The 20330-nt window shown below is 36.1% G+C and overlaps 1 protein-coding gene across 1 annotated transcript in view; it reads right to left on the bottom strand.

The window, feature by feature from the left end:
- Window positions 1-664: 664 nt before the first annotated feature.
- LOC149534719 (Sas10/Utp3/C1D family) overlaps window positions 665-20330 on the bottom strand; it is a 43119-nt gene continuing 23453 nt past the window's right edge. Inside the window, exons 4-5 of the mRNA XM_089804124.1 lie at window positions 1511-1585; window positions 665-1393 (exon numbers count right to left, since the gene is read on the bottom strand). Coding sequence (XP_089660250.1) covers window positions 1161-1393; window positions 1511-1585 — 308 coding nt within the window. The 3' untranslated portion in view covers window positions 665-1160. The remainder of the gene's footprint in view (window positions 1394-1510; window positions 1586-20330) is intronic.

Below are 20330 nucleotides of genomic sequence, written 5' to 3'. Positions count from 1 at the left end.
ACCTGAAAATTTGACTTTTCTATCCCTAGTTTTGCACTAAATGTTGAAACATATATATTCATAGGGTCCACTTTTCATGGCCGAAAAGAGCAGAATGGAGTAGAGACCTAGTTCCAATATAAAACAACTCAATACCTAATATCATTTACTACATAAATTATCCATACAATCTAAACCCATAATATCATATATCTAGGTACATAGCAATTAGTGAACAGAACTACTAGTTTAAAATGACATGTAAAAAATAGACACATCCATCACTCCTTTATCCTTACTAAGTCACTAAATACAACTGATTACTTTCAGTATTTCTTTCATTCACCAATTACATTTTTGTTTGGTCAATATTCCAGAATGGTATGCTTTTGGTAGTCGTGGGCGAGTACTTAAAAAGAGTAATAAACACAGATGCTTGAAATATCAAGAAAACAAGGTTTGCATTACACATGCTACATGGACACCCGTCATCACTATTCAATTTGCTGCAGAAGTTTTGTTGAGGATGTAATATAATAATCTAAAGTACTATGCTATAATCATGTTTTTGCATCTTCAAAAATTAACTTCCACTCAACCATGTTCTATGAAAAGTTCACTGCCAAACATGAGATAATAATGAGCAGCAAAAACAAGAAAATCCCTAAGAGTTTCTCTGTAAATATTGGTCACTCAAAAATATTATCTTTACATATTTTTTTGATAAAAGGATATGTTACACTGGAAAAATTGTTGTCAATAATTAATGATATCTTTTAAGACAGAGAACTCTGCTGGTCATTCTCCATTCTGATCCACCATTGTAGTATCATAAATTGACTGCAATTGAATAGTAAATCCCATGTGTACCTTAAATGCCACCACTAAATTCTCAGAAATCATCCAAAGAAGAAGATAATAGCATTAGAATTACAACCATGATTTTCAACTTCATCCTAGTCCTACAAATATGGGAAAAGGATGAATCTAATAATGCGTATCATGCATAAGGGGGCACATAAATCTTTTTGTACTGTAATAAAGGTGCTCATAACAGTCTCCACAAGCTTACTCAAATCTTCATGTATTCGCTTGCCTTACTTCATTAACCTTCCAATTTGTATTAAACAATATGCACATTGCATGTATTTGAAAGTCGTTCGAAAATATCATCTTTTAGATCAATCCTCCTCAATTTCACCTTCTTCAATCACTTCATCTTTTATCTGTTCCTGCAGACTGTTTCCATCAAAAAGCTCCTTGCTTGCCTCAGCCAAAAATGCTGCAGCAGCAGCAGCAACAGATTGTCCTCCAGATAAATCAGTTTTTCTCTTCTTTTTGTTACCACAAGCCTCCTGGGACTTTTTCCTAAATCCATCTCCTCTGCTTATTTCGCGCATCTCACTTTTTTGCTCTATTATCAATTATGCAAAAAAAATAGATAGTTTAATCATAAAATTGAAACAAAATATACAGAACAATCTCAATGCATGTACTTGATAGGCCGAATTGGCAGCCAGAAATAACTTACGTGGGGTCAAATCAGGTAAAGAATGCTCAAGAAAACGAGTTGCTGCTTGCGCATTTATCTTGGTTTTAGGACGGGCTGTCAAAACACAAATAAAACAGAACCAAGCAGTCAAAAAGTGAAAGAAAGATGCTTATTGTATGTAATGCAAAAACAATGCACAATTGGAATCTGCAAATTACTTTGAATAGCAAGCCCATAACAAATATCATTTATTTTGGCTATTTCGCTATCATTAGCATACAAGACATTGTTTTCCCTCCATATAAGTACATGTAAAAGAAATACACATCTACCTAGCCTGTCATATACTTATGATTTTATTTGCAATAAGAAAGGCTGTAGCTTTTCAAGGATTTTGGGGAGATGCAATTAATGTACATAGGTTCACAGACCTGGGCTTCCTTTCACATAGGTTCACAGACCTGGGCTTCATTTCACAGGCAAGGCACCTTGTAGTGACCAAAGGGATTCCTTGAGGTGAGGATCCAAAATATGCCAATACATGGACCAAAGCCTACCCCTATGTATTGACATGAAGGTGCCTTCAGCGTAAGTTAGGTGTCAACATATTCAGCATCCAAACCCAACCCAATTTTCTCAATAAGTTCTATCCCAATATTTAATCTAACATTCAGGTTTAGGATGAGTGGTATGGAATGATGAGTTTCACACCATAGACCAAGTTCCACTCCCAAAAGAAGGGTAACTCAAGGGAGCACATTGAGATAGAGGTTGAACTTATACCACTGCATGAATCTAGCACCACACCAATACGATACCTTTGCGATACCTTTGGGACAACTTGAGGTACAATTGTAAGTGATTGTATTATATATCCAATCCCAACACCATGCTCACTATGAGCTCCAGAGTTTGCTAATATTTTTCAAATGGTACATCAGCTTTCAGGCTAGAGACCCATGTTCAAAAGAATCAAAACCCTAGAAGATGTGTTACATATTAAAATTTAAAAAGGTAAAGTCCAATCTGATTAACTACAACATCCAATTGTGGTTGTGCTGTACCAAGAGATAAAGACACACGCAAGTCCTCTGCAAAATTGACAAAAGAGATACCCAAGTTGTGGCACCTAAGTTGAAAGCCACCCTACAAAGGGATATATTAAAAATTAAAACCTAAGATGTATTAAACTATTGAATGGTAATAAAGGATGATGATGTGCATTTAATTAATGCCTAGCATCTAGGTTGTGCCAGGTCAAATTGGCACACCTTCAAATGGTCAAGTACAAGTGTTTTTGAAAAAATATGGCTTATAAACTCATACTTTTCCTTTCTTTTAATACTCTAGTTTTTCAGCTTTTATGGTTTAATTATTGTTGTTTTTTGTCACTTTGAACCTCTGCAATTGAATTCAATTTACACTTTCAGTTTGCCATCTCAATGCCACATAATTGCAATGCTACTATGATTAAAATTTAATACCATAACTATTCAAATTTATAAATATTATACACGGACAGTCACCATTAAATGTACTCCTCTGATTGGTTTTGGTATGGTTTATGTCTGGAGTTTTGAGTATTGCATAAATTTGTACAAGATTTTCAGGTCTCAATAAAATTGTAGGCATCCCTCCTAAAAATAATAATCAATGATCATACAGTTATTCACGATATGAACATGGTTCCAATAGATAGGAATTAACTTATCAGTGCACTTATTGCAGTACATATCTTTGGTTCCAACCTATTTAATAATACCAAATAAACATGTTTACAGTGTCAAAATGTATACTCTAAAAGTTGGCATCCATTGCAAATACCAGAAAAGAAACCCGTCTCTAATTGGTCTCCCTTACTATCCATTACTCTCTTACAATAAGACACATCCTCCAAATCTCCTTATATGTATGTAGCAGGAGATGCCTGGAAATGCAGGCACATCTCTGAGTCATCTCTCTTGCATCCTCCAATGTCTTACAAAGATGAATCACAGATAAACTATTAATGTACCACAAAGGAATAAAAGAGAGTTTTACCGAGTCATGAACAAAAGAAAAACTGTATAAAAGTTAGAAAAAATTAAAACAAAATTACAATATCAAATTGAAACATTAAATGTGTAACTATGTGTATGTGTCCATAGCAGTCTTTGCCAACAGAAGTTTTAAATATGAAGGGCAGACAAGGGGGAAAATGGTCCCAAATAAGTGTAAACTCTAAAGAAATTTTTTTGCATCAATGGGATTTATTTCCTTTGACAATCACCAGAAAGCTGAAAACTCAAATTTAACCACCAAGGGGGGCAAAATAATCAAACTTCAACTCTTCTGCAAATTAGAAGATTCAAGCATGCCTTTCAAAATTATTCCTATTTGGGAAGCTGGACAAAAAAGAGGAAAGCACACTTGGAGAAAATTTCTTTACCAATATTTTGATATCCCTCTCTTCTTTATACCTATTGAATTTTGAATGACTATCATTTTTTAATCTTTACCATTGTTGCATCTCAACCATTTCCATAGATAAATAATGGTAAGTACACCAGTTAACTGATGTTGATTTTGAATTTTGAAATACATACCTTCTATATGCTAATACTTCTATACCAAATCTGATAAGTACTATTATTATACACATGTACTTTATCACCCAACCATGCCCAAAGTTCCAAAATTGTCTACAAAGTAGAGTTAATGTGCACTCTCATACCTTGTTACCTATACTAGGAATACAATTTGCCTTGTCACCCATAAATCTGAGCACTATCAAATATGTCAACCATAAAGAACTCTTGCAGATGAAATACTCATTTAAATGGCAACAAAATGCAGAAAATACTGGTCACCATGGTTTAACTCTTGCAGATAAAATAGTTACTTGAATGGAAAGAAAATGCTGAAAATGCCGGTCACTATGGGATTAGATTTCCTGCATAGAAATTCTGAAATATTTAACAGTAACTCATGGATAATTTGAGATGCAATTTACTCTTTGATGCTAGCAACTTCTTCCCAAAACCCATGAAACAAGATAAGAATGTTACTTCCACCATATGATAAAGAGACAGATGATCAAAGCATCGGTATATTTTTAGCAAAAAGTTATGTCATAAGCGTGCTTAGAAGATACGTAAGCAAAATTACCAAAATGTGTGTGAGATTGGTAACTTCCACACTTGCAAACTCTTATCAAGTATTACATAGATGAAAACATGTTGCACAACAACTGCAAGAGAAAACTAAAAATAATTAAAAATTTAAGGTTTTGCAAGGCTAAACTAATGCTTTGAAGGTAAGGAAGACAAAAAACTGTGAAGCTCAAAGCATCCTGTGTCAATGTAATCTACTGGATTCAAACGGAAAAGGAAGACCATGAAAAAGAGTCCTAATTTAGGGATAAGTCCAATACTGAAGTGGTACTAACATCTTTGGCTACTATCATGACATTGGAAGCTGTGCACTTCAGTTGGTGCATTACAACAAGATCTTCTTGTAAGTTAACAACCAATCTGTCCATTTGGGGCCAGTTCTGTGGTTCCATAAGAAGTTATTCACGTGCAAGAGGCAAAAGAGCTGATGAGAAAATATCATACAAAACTGATTGGTAGTACAGTAGCACACGCTTCAAAAAAAAACAAATCTTGCGCACAAGCCTCCAGGCTGTGTCAGACCAGGGCAGCATTCATACTGACATAAATTTGGCCTGAGTCAATAACCTTAGCCTCTCAGAATGTTATTCGCTATCATGAAATGTTTCATCTAGCCTTCTCTTTCACATCTCAGCTAATCAGGATATGAACCAGCATGAGTTAGATCAGTATTCAGACACTAGCTTAGTGCATAATCCCAGGGATCTTGGCATTCAAAAATTTCTACTTAAGTCTGCACCAGATTTACATTTGCACTTGAAAGCAATTTGAAACTCAACTATTCTTCAAGACTTTTGCATTTCTCCAATTTTCCAGCTGTAAAGGTCTAGACTAAATGCATACAGAAATCGAACCCAGAAAGACTCCAACAGCATATAATTTTCCTTTTTATCATCTTTATGCAAACATGCCAATTGAAACAGAAATCACTAGCCTATTACAATGCAACAGACACCCCCAGCATGACTGACTCCCTTGATGATCCTAGAGCCCCTGTAACATGCTAAACTGAAGCCTATTGATTCAGAACACTTTACACAACTCTGCTATCACCCTGCACTGCTGGCTATTTCTTGAGGGTTTTCATCCCCGAAAGAACAAGATGATACACCTGAAATTTCTGTCCTAAACGCTAAAGCTGTTGTAGCAGCAGTACCTCCATAAAAGTGATATTTTTCTGTTAATTCTCAAAAAAGTTGTCACTCTCTTTACCCCTCAGCACTTTCTTATTGTCCCTGTTTCCTGAAATCCACAACCATGGGAAGTTATCCCTTAAACAGTGACATCTAACCGACCCATCTATCCCTCAATAGCAGGGGGGGTAACTAAACAGTCTGCTCACTCAGTAGTAGGTAGTTAACTCACCAAAACTGAAGACTGTTGACTAAACAGACTTAAGGGGTCAACCTCTTTCTAGAGGCTGAATCGGCAGTTTGTTAACTGATAGGCACAGCTGCCTTAAGCCATTTCAACTGCATTCTTCCAATTTCCAACTATATGATATAAAAACTACAATTGCCTATTCAGCACTATACGTCTTCTGACAGAGCACTCACTTCCTATCTAACCAATGCAGTCTACTCAGTGCTGCAGAAGAAGGGTTAAGTATAAATCAACCTTATTCTCTAGGGTTGGTTCCTAAAGCACTCTGTGACAATCTTGTTCCTTACTTTCTTCTCCCATATGTCAATAATGGCATATGGAACAAATTAATTTTCCGCTCTTGCCATCAACATGCTTCTCCATCAGTCCAAGAACCACAACAGGGTCCAGGCTTCTTCCATAGCTATGAAGGATATCTGTTTAGAGCATTGCAACTGCTGCTCAAAGTAGATCAACCACAACCTTATTTACTGCCACTCCTTGATTGAGATGTTTTAAAATGATTGAATGTGCAGAATGATCCACTGGTAGAACTTGGTGAGCAAGCTGAATCTGCACTGAGAATGTTAAGAATGTAACACAAAGTTTCTCCAACAACCTTTTGATCAGTAAAACTTAATCATCAATTTCCAAAAGGCTATGCAGAATGCTGATCATTGGTAGACCAGCATCAACACCTGCCTCATTAGTGTAGTGTGCATAGGATCTACTTTGAAGATCCCTCAATCTTAGGTTGTCGTTAAGCAGTCCTCGCACTTGCATCTTTGTTTGGAATGACTATGAACAATCCATTACCATTTGTAGTAGTTCTTAACAACATCTAAAATCTATCATACAATCTACTATGACAATATTCATCATAAAAAATTTTATAAGAAAAACAGGTTTTGAAGGGAATCTAAAACCCTTTACAAATCATGAAACTTTCAAAGAAGCCCAAACCAAACAAAACTAGAGTCCAAAGGTGTAACAAGTCACCCAACATGACACAGTGACCAAGGTGGCATCATAGATAACACAGTACTCATCAACCATACAAACAGGTTTTGACCGGGCACCTAAAACCCCTAACAGGTTTTTAAGGGTGCCTATAACCCTACACAAAACAACAACTCAAGGTGGAATAGGTCACCAAACAAAAGGTGACCAAGGTGGCAACACATATAAAACAAAACACTACAGCCACAAAAATATGTTTTGACCGGGCTCCTAAAACCCCATGGTGAGACACACTACAAAGAACCATAGGCCAAAAGAGCCAGGGGACACTACAGACGACAATAGGCCAAAAGTCAGGAGATCCAAAAAAGGACAGCCACTTCAAACTTTCCCTTTTGACCCCTTCTTTTTGGACCGTAATGCCATATAAAAGAGGGATTGGAGGGCTTGACCTTTTTTCCTTTTACTGTAGTCCATCCATCCTCCACCAAACCAGCAGCCTTTTGCCATTGAAAATCAGCACCATCACAGCCAGAACCTGAAACCCCTGAAGTCGGGGAAAAGGCTGCAGCAAAGGAAGTGACAGCAGAACCTGAGACGGAGCAACAACACCCTAAAAAGGAACCATAGTAGAAGCCACCTTAGAAACACCAGAAAACGGGACAGCAGTATCCAGAGACGGACCAGATAGCACCATAGGAGCCAAAGGCGAATCCACCATCAATATGCCAAGAGTGGACAGAATAACAGAGACAGCAGCCAAGTTCATACCAGAAATTGGGAGAGACGGACCAACTGCCAACACAAAAGGAGCCAAAGGAGTGGACGGACTAACAAAAATAGCAGCAGAATCTACACCTAAAACTGGGACTGCAGAATCCAAAGACAAACCAAAAGCCAGGGCAGGAGAGACAACAGTATTATCCACCACCATAGGGGAGACATGTGGAACAACAAAAGAATCCACCTTCAAAGTATCCTGAGAAGAAACACCCAACCCATCCCCAACAAAGGGAGCTTTCTAAACAAAGTAGTGATCATCCAAAACCCCCTTCCACCAAGAAGGTGACTTATTCAATCTAACCTTTCCAGTGGAGCATCTCATTACGAGGTGGCCAGTCTTTTGGCATATCCGACATCTGAATGGGATACCCTCATAATCAAGAAGCTGATTCCAAGAGCCACTGGGAGAGAACAATTTAATCATTTCTGGGAGCCCCTTAGATACATCTATCTCCACAAGGATGCATGCATATATCCTCTAAAACACATTGCAAGACACAAAGTCAACCATCAAAAAATCCCCTAGGGCATCCCCCACGGCCTCTAGAACTAACTTGATCCATAAGTGAAGGGGAAGGTTAGGCAACCTTACCCACAGAGGAATCTTGTTAAATGATTCAATAGATGGATCAAAACCCGCAAACCAAGGTTTAGCCATCAAGGGGAACCTCTCCTCCCAAGAGAAACCATGCCTTAGGATGGCATTTTGATCCTCCATAGAAGTAAATTTCATAATGAAAAAGCCCTTTGCCATAGGGAAAATCTGGACAATACCTAAAACTAAAGGCTCCCAAAATTTGGAAATCCAAGCATGCAGATCCAACAGAGAGGGCCAAAAACCCCTAAAACGAAATATGGCAGCAGTAGAGGAGTAGTCCTCCACTTGAGTAGAAATCTCATCAACAATATCTAAGTCAAGAATAATCACAAGGTTACTGTAACAAGGACAACAGCACGAGTCCCTGGACGCACAGCCTGACCACCAAGACCAACCTCATAGGCAGCCACATCAACATAGAAAATGGCCGAACCACCCACAGCTCCTAGGGAACGAATATCCCCACCAGGAATAGGAGAAGCCCTAGCCCGAAAAGCCACAGCGAAAACCACATCAGGATCGGAAGCCAGAGCTACCACCATAAAGTCAAACGCAAGAGCCGAAGCCAGACGTAGGAGCCAGATGCTGAATATTAATTCATCATAAAGTTGCTTCCATACACATGCTGAATATTAATCTCTAGATTAAAAAAGTCAAATTTTTAGAATTTTTTATGATCAAGAAATCTACCCAAAAAAAACCTAGTTGCAAATTACAGTACAGGTGCTAGTACTAGATGCAAGTTTGGGTATGGCGATAGAGCAATGTTTCCCAAGTACGGATACCACTATGGATACATGCACACGCGCGCGCACACGCACACAAAAATTATTAATATATGATGTATAGATAATAAATTGATTTACTATGTCCAAACTCCTTATTATGCACAGTAAATTGTATGCTATATATTATGCAAGATATATCATTCACTCATCATGTAAATTTATCTCCTTTCTTGCTTTATAGCAATACTACAAAGCTCAGTTAAAAACAATATTTATATATTATGAATATTGGACGGAGGCAATCCTCGTGATAGATTATTATGCATAAGAAATTGTATGCTATATATTATAATGGAGGTTTAATAATATAGAGATTGCAGGTGGAGGCAATTGTCATGAAATGAGGAAGAAGGCCAAAGGAAAACGGAAGACATTTTTGTTTATCCAATGCTGAACAGGTCATTGACCCAAACCCAGATCAAACTTGGCCCAAGTTCTAGCCTCAAACTATCAAACCCAATAATGGGCCAAGAACAAATGCCTATGACCTAGTCACAAATTCACATGAACCAAATAAAGGTATTCTATATTCAATATTATGAGTCAAGTTACAATGCGTAGCATACATATATACAGACTTTTTGGATACATGAATCAAAGAGATCACATACAAGAGGTATGAGTTAACTCTTAATCTCTCAATCAAGAGGAAAGTTAAATTTGTCTATCTGAGACAAAGGTGGCCTTGACTAAATACAAGTGGCACCCAGCTACCATCAATCGAGGATTAATGAAAAATAGTGATGCCAATTTTTTACCTCAAGTCAACGTACACACATCATTATTAGCTACTTGTGTGAATAAATAAATATCACACACTTAGGAAAGAGTCTCTTCAAGGTGAACAAAATATTACAACCCTCCCTTCCCCCCCTCCCCTTCATAAGCGCAACTTTTGAGAAATGAGAAATGGGTTCCAACAACTAAGACTAACCAAGAACCCATATACAACTATATAAAACCCCCCAAACTAGGGAGAAAACCTAGAAAGAATAAACTTGATCCCTAGGAGAGAATGATGAATCAATCTAAAAGTTCCCAGAGTGTCTCGATGCTGATGCTGAATTATTGATTAAAACCGACAGGAAGGAACCGTAAGAAATCGGGAAAAAGAATCATAATGAATGGCTCTCAATTTGAGATGTGATCTGGTGCAAATTAAATACAAGATTCAAGATCAATTACAACAGCTCTCAAACTAAAATGTGAAACAATTGGATGCAAGATTCAAGAATGTTTACCATTGAGGCTCTCCATTAAGAAAAGAAATTGTGAACTAATGAGAATCAAATTGAAGATTCAAGAACATTGACCAATGACAAATGGCTCCCCAATGGAGATGTGAACCACTGTGAGTCAAGATGTGTCAAATTGTAAGAAAAATGTGCAAAGAGAGAATTAGAAGATCCAAAATAGCTAATGCAACTCAACATGAGATTTGATCAAGAAGGTAAAATCATAGTGCATGTCACTCAACAACACTCACATATCTTATTATGTCCTATTGTGAAGAAACATTGGAAGCCTATGCATGAGGCACCCCAAGATGAAACTTTATTGTAGTTTATAATTACAAAATGGCCACGTGTAAGTCCCCCCAAACAGCAAGCGTATGATGTGATGCCACTTTATAGCTTGAGTTCCACATGTTAATTGATCTGATAGATCCACGTGAGGATCCACCGTACCCTATTACTGTTCTTCTCTGTTTTACCAAAAACTGATACACAGAACTTCATAACTCGAACACAACCTAAAATTAGACCCCACAAATCTGGAATAAGATAGATTATACCTTCATGAGTCTCCCTCTAGGTTTGCACCTCAACATACGAAACTGGGTGTCTGTACCGGACCATATACCAAAACCTGTCAAGGGCTCTGTCTACTGTCACACTCGGCCAAATCTTCATCAAAACCAAAATATGCCATGCATATCATGTACCCCTATATTAGAAGTTGGCAAGTGGGCCAAGTAACCCTATAATACCTCATGCCCCCCAAGTACACACACTTCTAAAAACAATTGTATGATTTTTTGTCATAGCTTTTTCTTTTTTCAAACTTTTTATTTTCCTTAAATCAAAATGTTCTTTAAAAGCAACAATGTAAAAAATCATTTTTCCTATACCTACCTATCTTAGCCTCTATAGGCAGTCATACAACTTTGGAAACAAAACAAGAAATGCCTCATCATGCAACTTTGTCCAAATTGGACAAATTTTATATGAATATGGGGGTTGTCAAATCTTTTGGATACAATGTCAAGGTCTAATTTAACCTCGGAATATCCTAAAAGATCAAACACCCACTAGATTCAACATGCTCCTCCATAGAGAGACCCTTTATAGATCTAGCTTCTAGTGTCCAACAAGGGCAAAATGAAAGGTTAGATTGAATGTCACATATGCTTTGAGCTCAATGATGGGCTTAGATTTTCTCTAGGAATCTCTCACTGAAAGTTAAAATTGAAATTGAAAAACTACAAAGAGGAACCCCCCCCCCCCCCCAACCAAAATCTGATATATTTGCTCTCAGAATCCCAGAATACTCTTATACCATGTTAGAATTTATTGATTAACAAATCTAACCAAGACTACATGCATATAAGCTAATCATAATTACACATGAACCCGTGTTGTGAAACAAGTAAAATTATATAAGCCTCTCGAATACACGAACTAAGGAGATGACAAGTCCAAGAGGTATGCCTTAACTCTCAATCAAGAGATGAGATAACTCAATCTAACTAGGATAAAGGTGGCCATGACAAAATAGAAGTGGCACCCAACTACTACCAAATCAAGAATTAATAAGGCAATGGTGGCAGTTGTTTACCTCAAGGCAATGTATACACATGAACTCTCAATCAATAGGTGAGTTAACTCAATCTAACTAGGGCAAAGGCGGTCTTGACCAAATAGAGGTGGCACCTATTAGAATAATATTGTATCATTTACCTCATAATGGTCATTAAGTCACTTGATGTATCTGATCACTTCATTAAATCAATCATCATTTCATGGTATCAGAACTCAAATGTTAGTTTTCATAGCTTCATACCTAGAATTAAATTCCAGAAAATTTTAACATTTTTTTACGAAATATTGTGTACAATCCTAGAAAAAGATCTTCAAAATTTTTAGAAGTATTTTTTCAAATTTTCTTACAAAATATGTTTCAAGAACAAGGTTTTTGGGATGACAAATTTTTTAAAATTTTGAACATTTTCTTTGCAGATTTTGAAGGGTTTTCTACCGAGGTTGAGGGTTTTCTATCTCAGATCTGCATTTTTGGATATTTCATTTGCCATATTTGAGTGTTTCCATGTTAGCTTATGGGAGGAGTGATTTTTGGTTTTTCCCCAAAAAAATCATAATGGACTTTCTGATTTTTCTCCACAAATCAAGGGAGGTTTTCTTCTTTTACTCCACAAAAAAAACCATGATGGGTTTACTGATTTTCTCTGCAAAAAAAAAATATGACAGGTTTCCTAATTTTTTTCCACAAAAAATGATGGGTTTTCTTCTTTTACTCCACAAAAAAATCATGATGGGCTTTTCCTTTTCTTCCAAAAAAAATTTTATTTCCTTTTTGGGTTTTGCTCAATTTTTTTCACAAAAATCATGATGTTCTGTAAAAGGCTTTTTCCTTGATTTTTTCCAAAAAGTGTGGTTTCTTTGCCGTAGGGTTTTTTTTAACACGTTTTCCAATTTTTCCTCAGAATGAAGATTTTTGACCAATTTTTTACATAAATCGTGGCTTTCCATCTTTGACAAGATTTTCTAGCGATTTTTTCTTTTAAAAGCTTTGCTTAGTGTTTTGGGTCGTACCTAAGGCTTCAAGAGTGAATATCACTCCTACAAATGTACCGGTGTTTGCGGGTGTTGTTGCTTCTAAGGATTTTTGGCAAAATCACCATTTTCAAAGTTATGAAGTTTTTTTAAGCTGATCTTGGTATCTTTATATAGAGGGATAGCTTTGTTGCACAACATAATGCTAGAAGGCTTATGGTAAACTTGGTCATACCCAAAAGTTCAATATCACCATGGAGAGTCTCAACAAAAGGCTCATGTTGTAGAGCATTCTGATGAGAAAAGGCAGCGTTCTATATATTCATCGCCAAATGACTTTCAGATTCAGTCTTTTGTCGGGTAGTTAGTTAATAAATTGACCATGAATGAAGGATATTAGAATTATATTGTATTGTTTACCTTATATTGTTAGAGCATGCATATTTGTTGCATTAAGCATACTTTTGCAAATGTTTCATTAATTAATTGTGTACATGCTCAAAAATATTCTCATGCATATTATTATAATATTATGCATAATTGATCACATGTTCGCACATTCATGCTCTGGCTTAAGTTCACTAAGTTGAGCCTAAATTTTGGTTAGTATAGTCTAGTTAGGCTCTAGTTTGCGTGTCTAGCTCTAGTTTGCATATCTACCTCTAGTTTCTATTAGATTTTGGATATTCAATATTGTTGTTATCTATAAAGAAAGTCATTGTCCAAGGAATTTTATCTTAGTTGGTTGAAGCAAAGAGTTCTCATTGTGGACACACTAGTACAAATTCCAAGAGGGACATCTTTGTGGAACTCTAAGTTGTGAGTCTTGGTCCTCCATTGGTTTGTATTTGTCTTATTGTAAAAGGTGGATGCTAAGTTGTGACTCTTGGTCTTCCAATTGTTGTTTCTAGTGTGGTAGCTTGTAAGGACCTTGTATTTGTCTTAGTTTGATGATTAAGTAAGCTTGTAATGGTTTCATGTTGTTGCTCGAATGAGTCAAAGAATTGTAAACGATCTATAATAAAAAATTAAGCAACTCATTCCTTCATTGTAATTGTATCCCAATTCATTATTTGTGCAATGAATACAAAATTCTAGGGTTGTCTATAGGTGTACTATCTTGGCTTGATCTCTATAGTGATAGCTGTTTCGCTTGCACATATCCTTGCATCTTATGGTTGGCCACAAAAATAGTCATTTAGGTCATTTTGTTGAGAATATATGGCATTTTTGTTGATGTTCGGTAGCTTCAGTTTGATAAACCTATGAATATATATAATTATATATGAGATATAAATTTATTATTATATGAGAAATTAATATAATAATGATGTATGACTATAATTAAATTTGTTATTATATTTATTATCTAATTAATGAATAGACATGCCCCATAAAGGGACATGTCTCTTCATGGCTTATGCTCATTATAAATACAAGAGGTTGCTGCATTTGGAAAACACATATCAAAAGGATAGTGCCATTACATTTGCAGCGATCTTCATTCCTTAATATGGTATCAAAGCTAGACTGCATATGTAATGAAATTAATATATAGGAGAAAATCAAAGGTCGGGACTCATTAATATTGCCAACCTCAAAGATCCATTGAAGATGGTGACCCACTTGGTGTACATAAAAGTAATTGAAAGAAGGTACAGACGTAAGTACGTCAATTCGCAATCTATAAATTAAGAATTGGGAAAACAAACGGAAGTACGATCATTCATGCGGCACACAATATCATTGCATAAGGCCCATGAGTCAGCAATTTGCCCGTGTTTTTTTAGCAAAGATTGCCATTCTCAACCAAGGGCATCCTTTCTAGTCAAACAAAAGGGGCCATGCCAAGCCTCTGTAATGGGGTTGTTTGAAAAGTTGAAGTGGCATTTTATTTTTTGCTTTTTTTAGAAGCGAAACCCTTAATTTGGGGCAAGCACTGTTAGCGTGGCCAAGCTAGTATATTGGAGATGTGCATTCATTAGCACTAGTAATAAGAAAGAGCTTGTGATTTAGCATGGGAATGCCATGTGTATGAAGGTTTTGATGTTCTCAAATAGAGCCTACGAATATTCTCAATGAAAACTCAAGTGGGGACCACAAGAGACATTATATCAAGATGGTACCAAGCAGGTATCCAACCCAAAATTACATATGTAAATTTGTACATGTCAAAGACCAAGTAGTATTTTAAGAAATACAAAATAAATACAAAGGCGGCTCTTACAATTGGCTCGACCCATTAAACCAAGTCTCATTCATGGACAAGAATGATAGAACGATGATAGGCCCACCAAATTCAAGTGTAGTTATTGTGTCTTACCAACGACATTGTCTCATTGGCTTATGCACAGTGACATCAGCGGAAAAAACATTCAACACTTTTACAAGCACTTAATGGAACTTCATAGCATTGTCGACCTCTTAGGTTTGAAGGGATTTATATATATGTTAACAAGGTGAATCGCATGTTTTAAGGGGATATTCTCCTATATAAACACAACCAAGGTATGTAGAACTATGTGAATGTCTTTCATTTTTTAATAATTTAATTTATTAGTGATATCATGAATTTCTAATATTCCCATTAGAAATATAGATGAAATGAAATGAAATTTAAATATAATTATAAATATTGAACTTCTAGGAGAATATGTCATCTAAAGGAAAGTCATATACATAAAAATTAAGTGTTGTGTCATCTTAATTCTATTATTGAAAATAAAGAGAGACATTATAATCACTTATGTTGTTAGTAATGGAGATGAGTTAAATTACTAACACTCTAATTAATGTTGACATTCTTACTTATACAATATAAGAGACATTTGCCTTGATCTTTTCCGAGAATGTTATTGCAGGAAAAGGGAGATTGATTTCAGACTCAAAGGGAGTTTGACACTTCTTCAAAAGCAACTTTGGATGAGGAGTTCAGATGATTTATATTGAGAGGGAGTCTGACACATCCGTCTGAAGGAGTGGATAGAGGATATGTTTCAGTTGATCTTTGAAGATCTTGATCATATCAAAATCAGATGGAGTTTTGACTTCATGTAAACTTTTGGTATCATGTCTGTGACTGCATGATTTAATGGGCCTACCCACTATGTACATCATAAGGAAGTGACGACTTCCAAATGATCATCACTTGTATGTGCAGAAGTTATTGGAAGGTGACAATCTTACAATAACTTAAGTCATGATATAAATTTTATGTAAATGTTGAAAAAAATCATGATGGATTATATCTTATAAATCAATAACTAAGTGTTAGATATCATTCATTTGACGGTCTATGAGTTGTTTGTATAGATATATAATAGGTATTTGGTGAATATCGTGTGTTGATCTTCTGTAGACCATTACCTTGTTGAGTACTTGGTGAGTATCATGTGTTGATAATCTGATAGGCCAATACTCCTAATATCAAATGCGATACCAAAATGGTGGATATCTTTTGATCAAAGATATCCTTAAAATTTGTCATTCCTAATATTACCAATGGTGTAATATATATCTTGTGTTTATCCTCCCTAGCTAAGAGGGAGTGTTGATGTTTGGTAGCTTCAGTCAAATAAACCTAAGAATATATATAATTATATATGAGATATAATTTATATATGTGTGTTCATTATATTTGAGATATAAGTTTATTATTATATGGGAGAAATTAATATAATAATGATATATATATATATATAACTATAATTAAATTTGTTATTATATTAATTATCTAGTTATATTTGGAAAACACATATTAAAAGGACAGTGCCATTAAATTTGCAGCAGTCCTCATTCCTTAGCAATTTTGTCATTGATGTCAAAAACTGCGATCCACAATGTTGTTCTGGATGATGAGTCTCATTGATTTATCCTATACAGTGTGTTGTGATGATGCATAGTGTACATTTCATCCTTGATCTAGATATGGTAGTACTTCTTTTTTGGACAAATGGAAGATAGTGAGGAATAATGAAAATTAAACCTTTGATATTGGTTATAGTGTTCAAAGCTTATTCTGGGTGTCTTTGCTATCTAGACATTCATGCAGTACATTACATGATTTTGATATGTCACTTCCTTTCAATAAATGATGTTAATTTCGTTACTTCGGTAGGTACTAAATTTAATTGATATCAAGACTTGGTCTTGGTTGTGGCGTTCCAATCAGCTCCGGAATGCATCTTACATGCTTCAAAGTTCTTTATCCTTCGATAATTAGGCTATATAATGAATCTATCTTTGTATGACCTATTTATGGGTCTTGTGGTAGCGTGGAAAGAAGATCTTTATGTGCAATATATCCTCTGGGTCTGGTAATAGCATGTTGAGCCTTGATGATTATTTCAAATACTGAGTCAACATATGTGCTAGGCCAACTTATTCTATATATATATAACATTGTTCTGGGTCCAAGCATTACGATGTGTGCATGAACTGAAAAAGGGATGTGAAGGATGAGGAAGTAATGCAACAATGAATAAATAAGCAAGTGGAAGGAAGAGATATGTGACTATAATATGAAGCAGTAAACTCTTTTGCAGAGCTTGTGTGAAGTCAGTGGATGTAGACAGAAGATTCCTAACCAGATCTGTTGCAGACAATTATTGTGCTCTTAACCAAAACTGACTTCATGCATATGTACATGCAGCTCCATCAATTCATGTTTGACGGTGAGACTATTTTGTAATTAATTGTTTTTGTATTGTTTGTGATGGTTGGGCAATGAGCCTACCTCTAGTGAGCAACTTGGCACTGAGTCACCCTTTGTAAAAATCACCTTAACAAGTGGTTCATAATTGAGAATTAGTGTTCTCTGTGGTTTTTCGGTTTCCCATCTTGGGTTTTCCATGTAGAATATGGTGTCATTATCTATAATGTTCTTATATGCTCTCACTTTCATATTTGTTTTATTCATCTGAAGTATTTAAGATTGTTTTGAATTAATTAAGATTAATAAAATTATTTTATAATAATTGATTCAACCCCCATCTAAGTTATTCGGATTGTTGAACAATGGATAGCAAAGCTTGGTCCCTTGCAGATAGAGCTTAACTGCTTGAGGGAGATCTTGACACATTGAACAAATGGCAGGAGAATATTACCTCAATGAAAGACTGGAGATAATGTTAGATGATATGGAAAGCATAGAAACTGAAAATGAAGAATTAAAAGAAAACATCAAGCAGGCAAATGATTGTATCCCCAAGTTATGGAAGCAAATCCGGAAATTCAAAGCAAGACACAAAGACGTCAGCTAGGAATCAAAGGAATCAAAAGAAAATGTCGTTGATGTGAAGCTACGATTGGAAGAATGCAATAAGACTGAGGGAAATCTCAAAGATACCATTATACGGAAATTGAGAAGTTACATCAAGAGTTATGGAAGCTAAAATCAGGAGCAAGAGTATGTGAGTAGCATAATTCTTGATCAACATTGGTCCCTGCAAAAATGCCACAAGGATAAGGAAGGCCTAGATTTCTCTGGTGAAAGCTCAAATCAGAACATCAAGGGTAAAGATAAAGTAGTTGAAGCTGAAGCAAGATCTGAAGTAACAAGAAAGGTTCGGAATTCTGGAACACCTACAAAAAGACCTTCGGTCAGGCAACCAAATCCTCGAAGGCCCTTATCATTCAAAGGTTCTTATTTTCAATGCATAAAAATTGGACATAAGGCTGCAGCAAGAAGGAGCAGAATATTCAACGCTTTAACTGTCACAAGTTTGGTCACAAAGCAAGTGATTGCAAAAGTCAATTATCTAATCCCGCTAGAATGAATGGAATGAATAATCTCTTTCTCAGTCATTGCTATTTATGGCATGGTCATGGAAAAAAGCTGATCAGTGCAGATCTAGAGTTCACTCAGTAAAATCAGGACAGAGAAATATCAAATGTTACAAGTGCAGTCAATCTGAACATTATGCTAAAACATGCAGATATGTAGCTACTTCGGAAAAGTCTGAGAATGAAAAGAAAGTTGTGGAATCAGATGAATCTAAGAAGAAGACAGTAATGGTGTGGAAGAACAAGGAAACATGTGAAGGGAACTCGTCTGTGGCACCAGCAATGGGTGCATGTACTTCCAGAATCTGAGCCAACTACCTTGGCTCAAGGGAAGTTTTGCAAAGCATATCCTATTGGTTCCCCCTCTCCGAAGTAATGTAAGATGTGTCTTTGGCATGACTAACTTTGATTCAGTTGATTAAAACACAAAGTACAGTTTCACAGAATCAGATGAATCTAAGAAGAAGACGGTCATGTGTGGAAGAACAAGGAAACGTGTGAAGGGGACTCGTCTGTGGCACCGGCCCTCGATGCAGGTACTTCCGGAATCTGAGCCAACTGCCTTGGCTCAAGGGGATATTTGCAAAGCATATCCTATTGGTCCTCTCCGAAGTGATGGATGATGTGTCTTTGGCATGACTAAATTTCATTCAGTTGATTAAAAATGTGAAGTACAATTTTGCGAATCAGATGAATCTAAGAACACAGTCAGGGTGTGGAACAACAAGGAAACATGTGAAGGGAACTCGTCTATGGCACTGGCTCTCAGTGCATGTACTTCCGGAATCTCAGCCAACTGCCTTGGCTAAAGGGGAGTTTTGCAAAGCATATCCTATTGATTCCCCCTCTCCAAAGTGATATATGATGTGTCTTTGGCATGACTAAAATTGATTTGGTTGAATCAAACACAAAGTACAATTGTTGGCGTCATCAAATTAAGCACTTTTTGGCGACAAAATTATCATGAACAATTAAGGATAAAATGGTAGGGTTTCAAATCATTTCTCACAATTTGAGAAGAAAAAAAGTGTTGCAGAGCGTAAAAGGATTGAAGAAGTTACATCAAGCACGAATATTGAATCCAAGTTAGTTATTAGAGAATCCAGTGACAATATTCCGTAGAGACTGAATAGGGCCAATGTGGATGAATTCGATCATCAGTAGATAAAGGAAATGGAACTATGGTTGAATACTAATGTTGCAAAACATTAGAACCCTGGGAATGGATCTGTGGGGAAAATTTCCCTTGTTTCTTGACAAATAATCTATCTGAATTCTATTGAGTTGTTTTAAGGATGGTAGCATCATTCTGCCTATCTGATCACTAACAAAGCCATGGAAGCTATTACTAGTTTGTGCAACTTTGGTGACCTCCCTAGGAAGAAAAAGGTGAAATACAAAGATGTTGAGGAACTTACTGGGATCGACAAAAACCCCTGATTTTTACTGATATATCACCATTATCAATCCTGCAGTTAGATATCTTGATTACGGTATCACTCACAGAATCTTTTTTCAAAATCATGAAGGTTCTACATCTATTATTGTTGTCTATCTTGCCCATAGGATTGTGAAGGAAAATTAACAGCTTGACTTGTGTAGTCCGATAATGGAGAATCTATTTGAGAATATCAAAAT

This window comes from Cupressus sempervirens, chromosome 10 (genome assembly GCF_028749045.1).
Source record: "Cupressus sempervirens isolate cs-2001-9-10 chromosome 10, ASM2874904v1, whole genome shotgun sequence".
In the NCBI taxonomy this organism is placed as follows: Eukaryota; Viridiplantae; Streptophyta; class Pinopsida; order Cupressales; family Cupressaceae; genus Cupressus; species Cupressus sempervirens.
The sequence above is the reverse complement of the archived record's forward strand: the minus strand, read 5'-3'. Positions and strand labels throughout refer to the sequence as shown.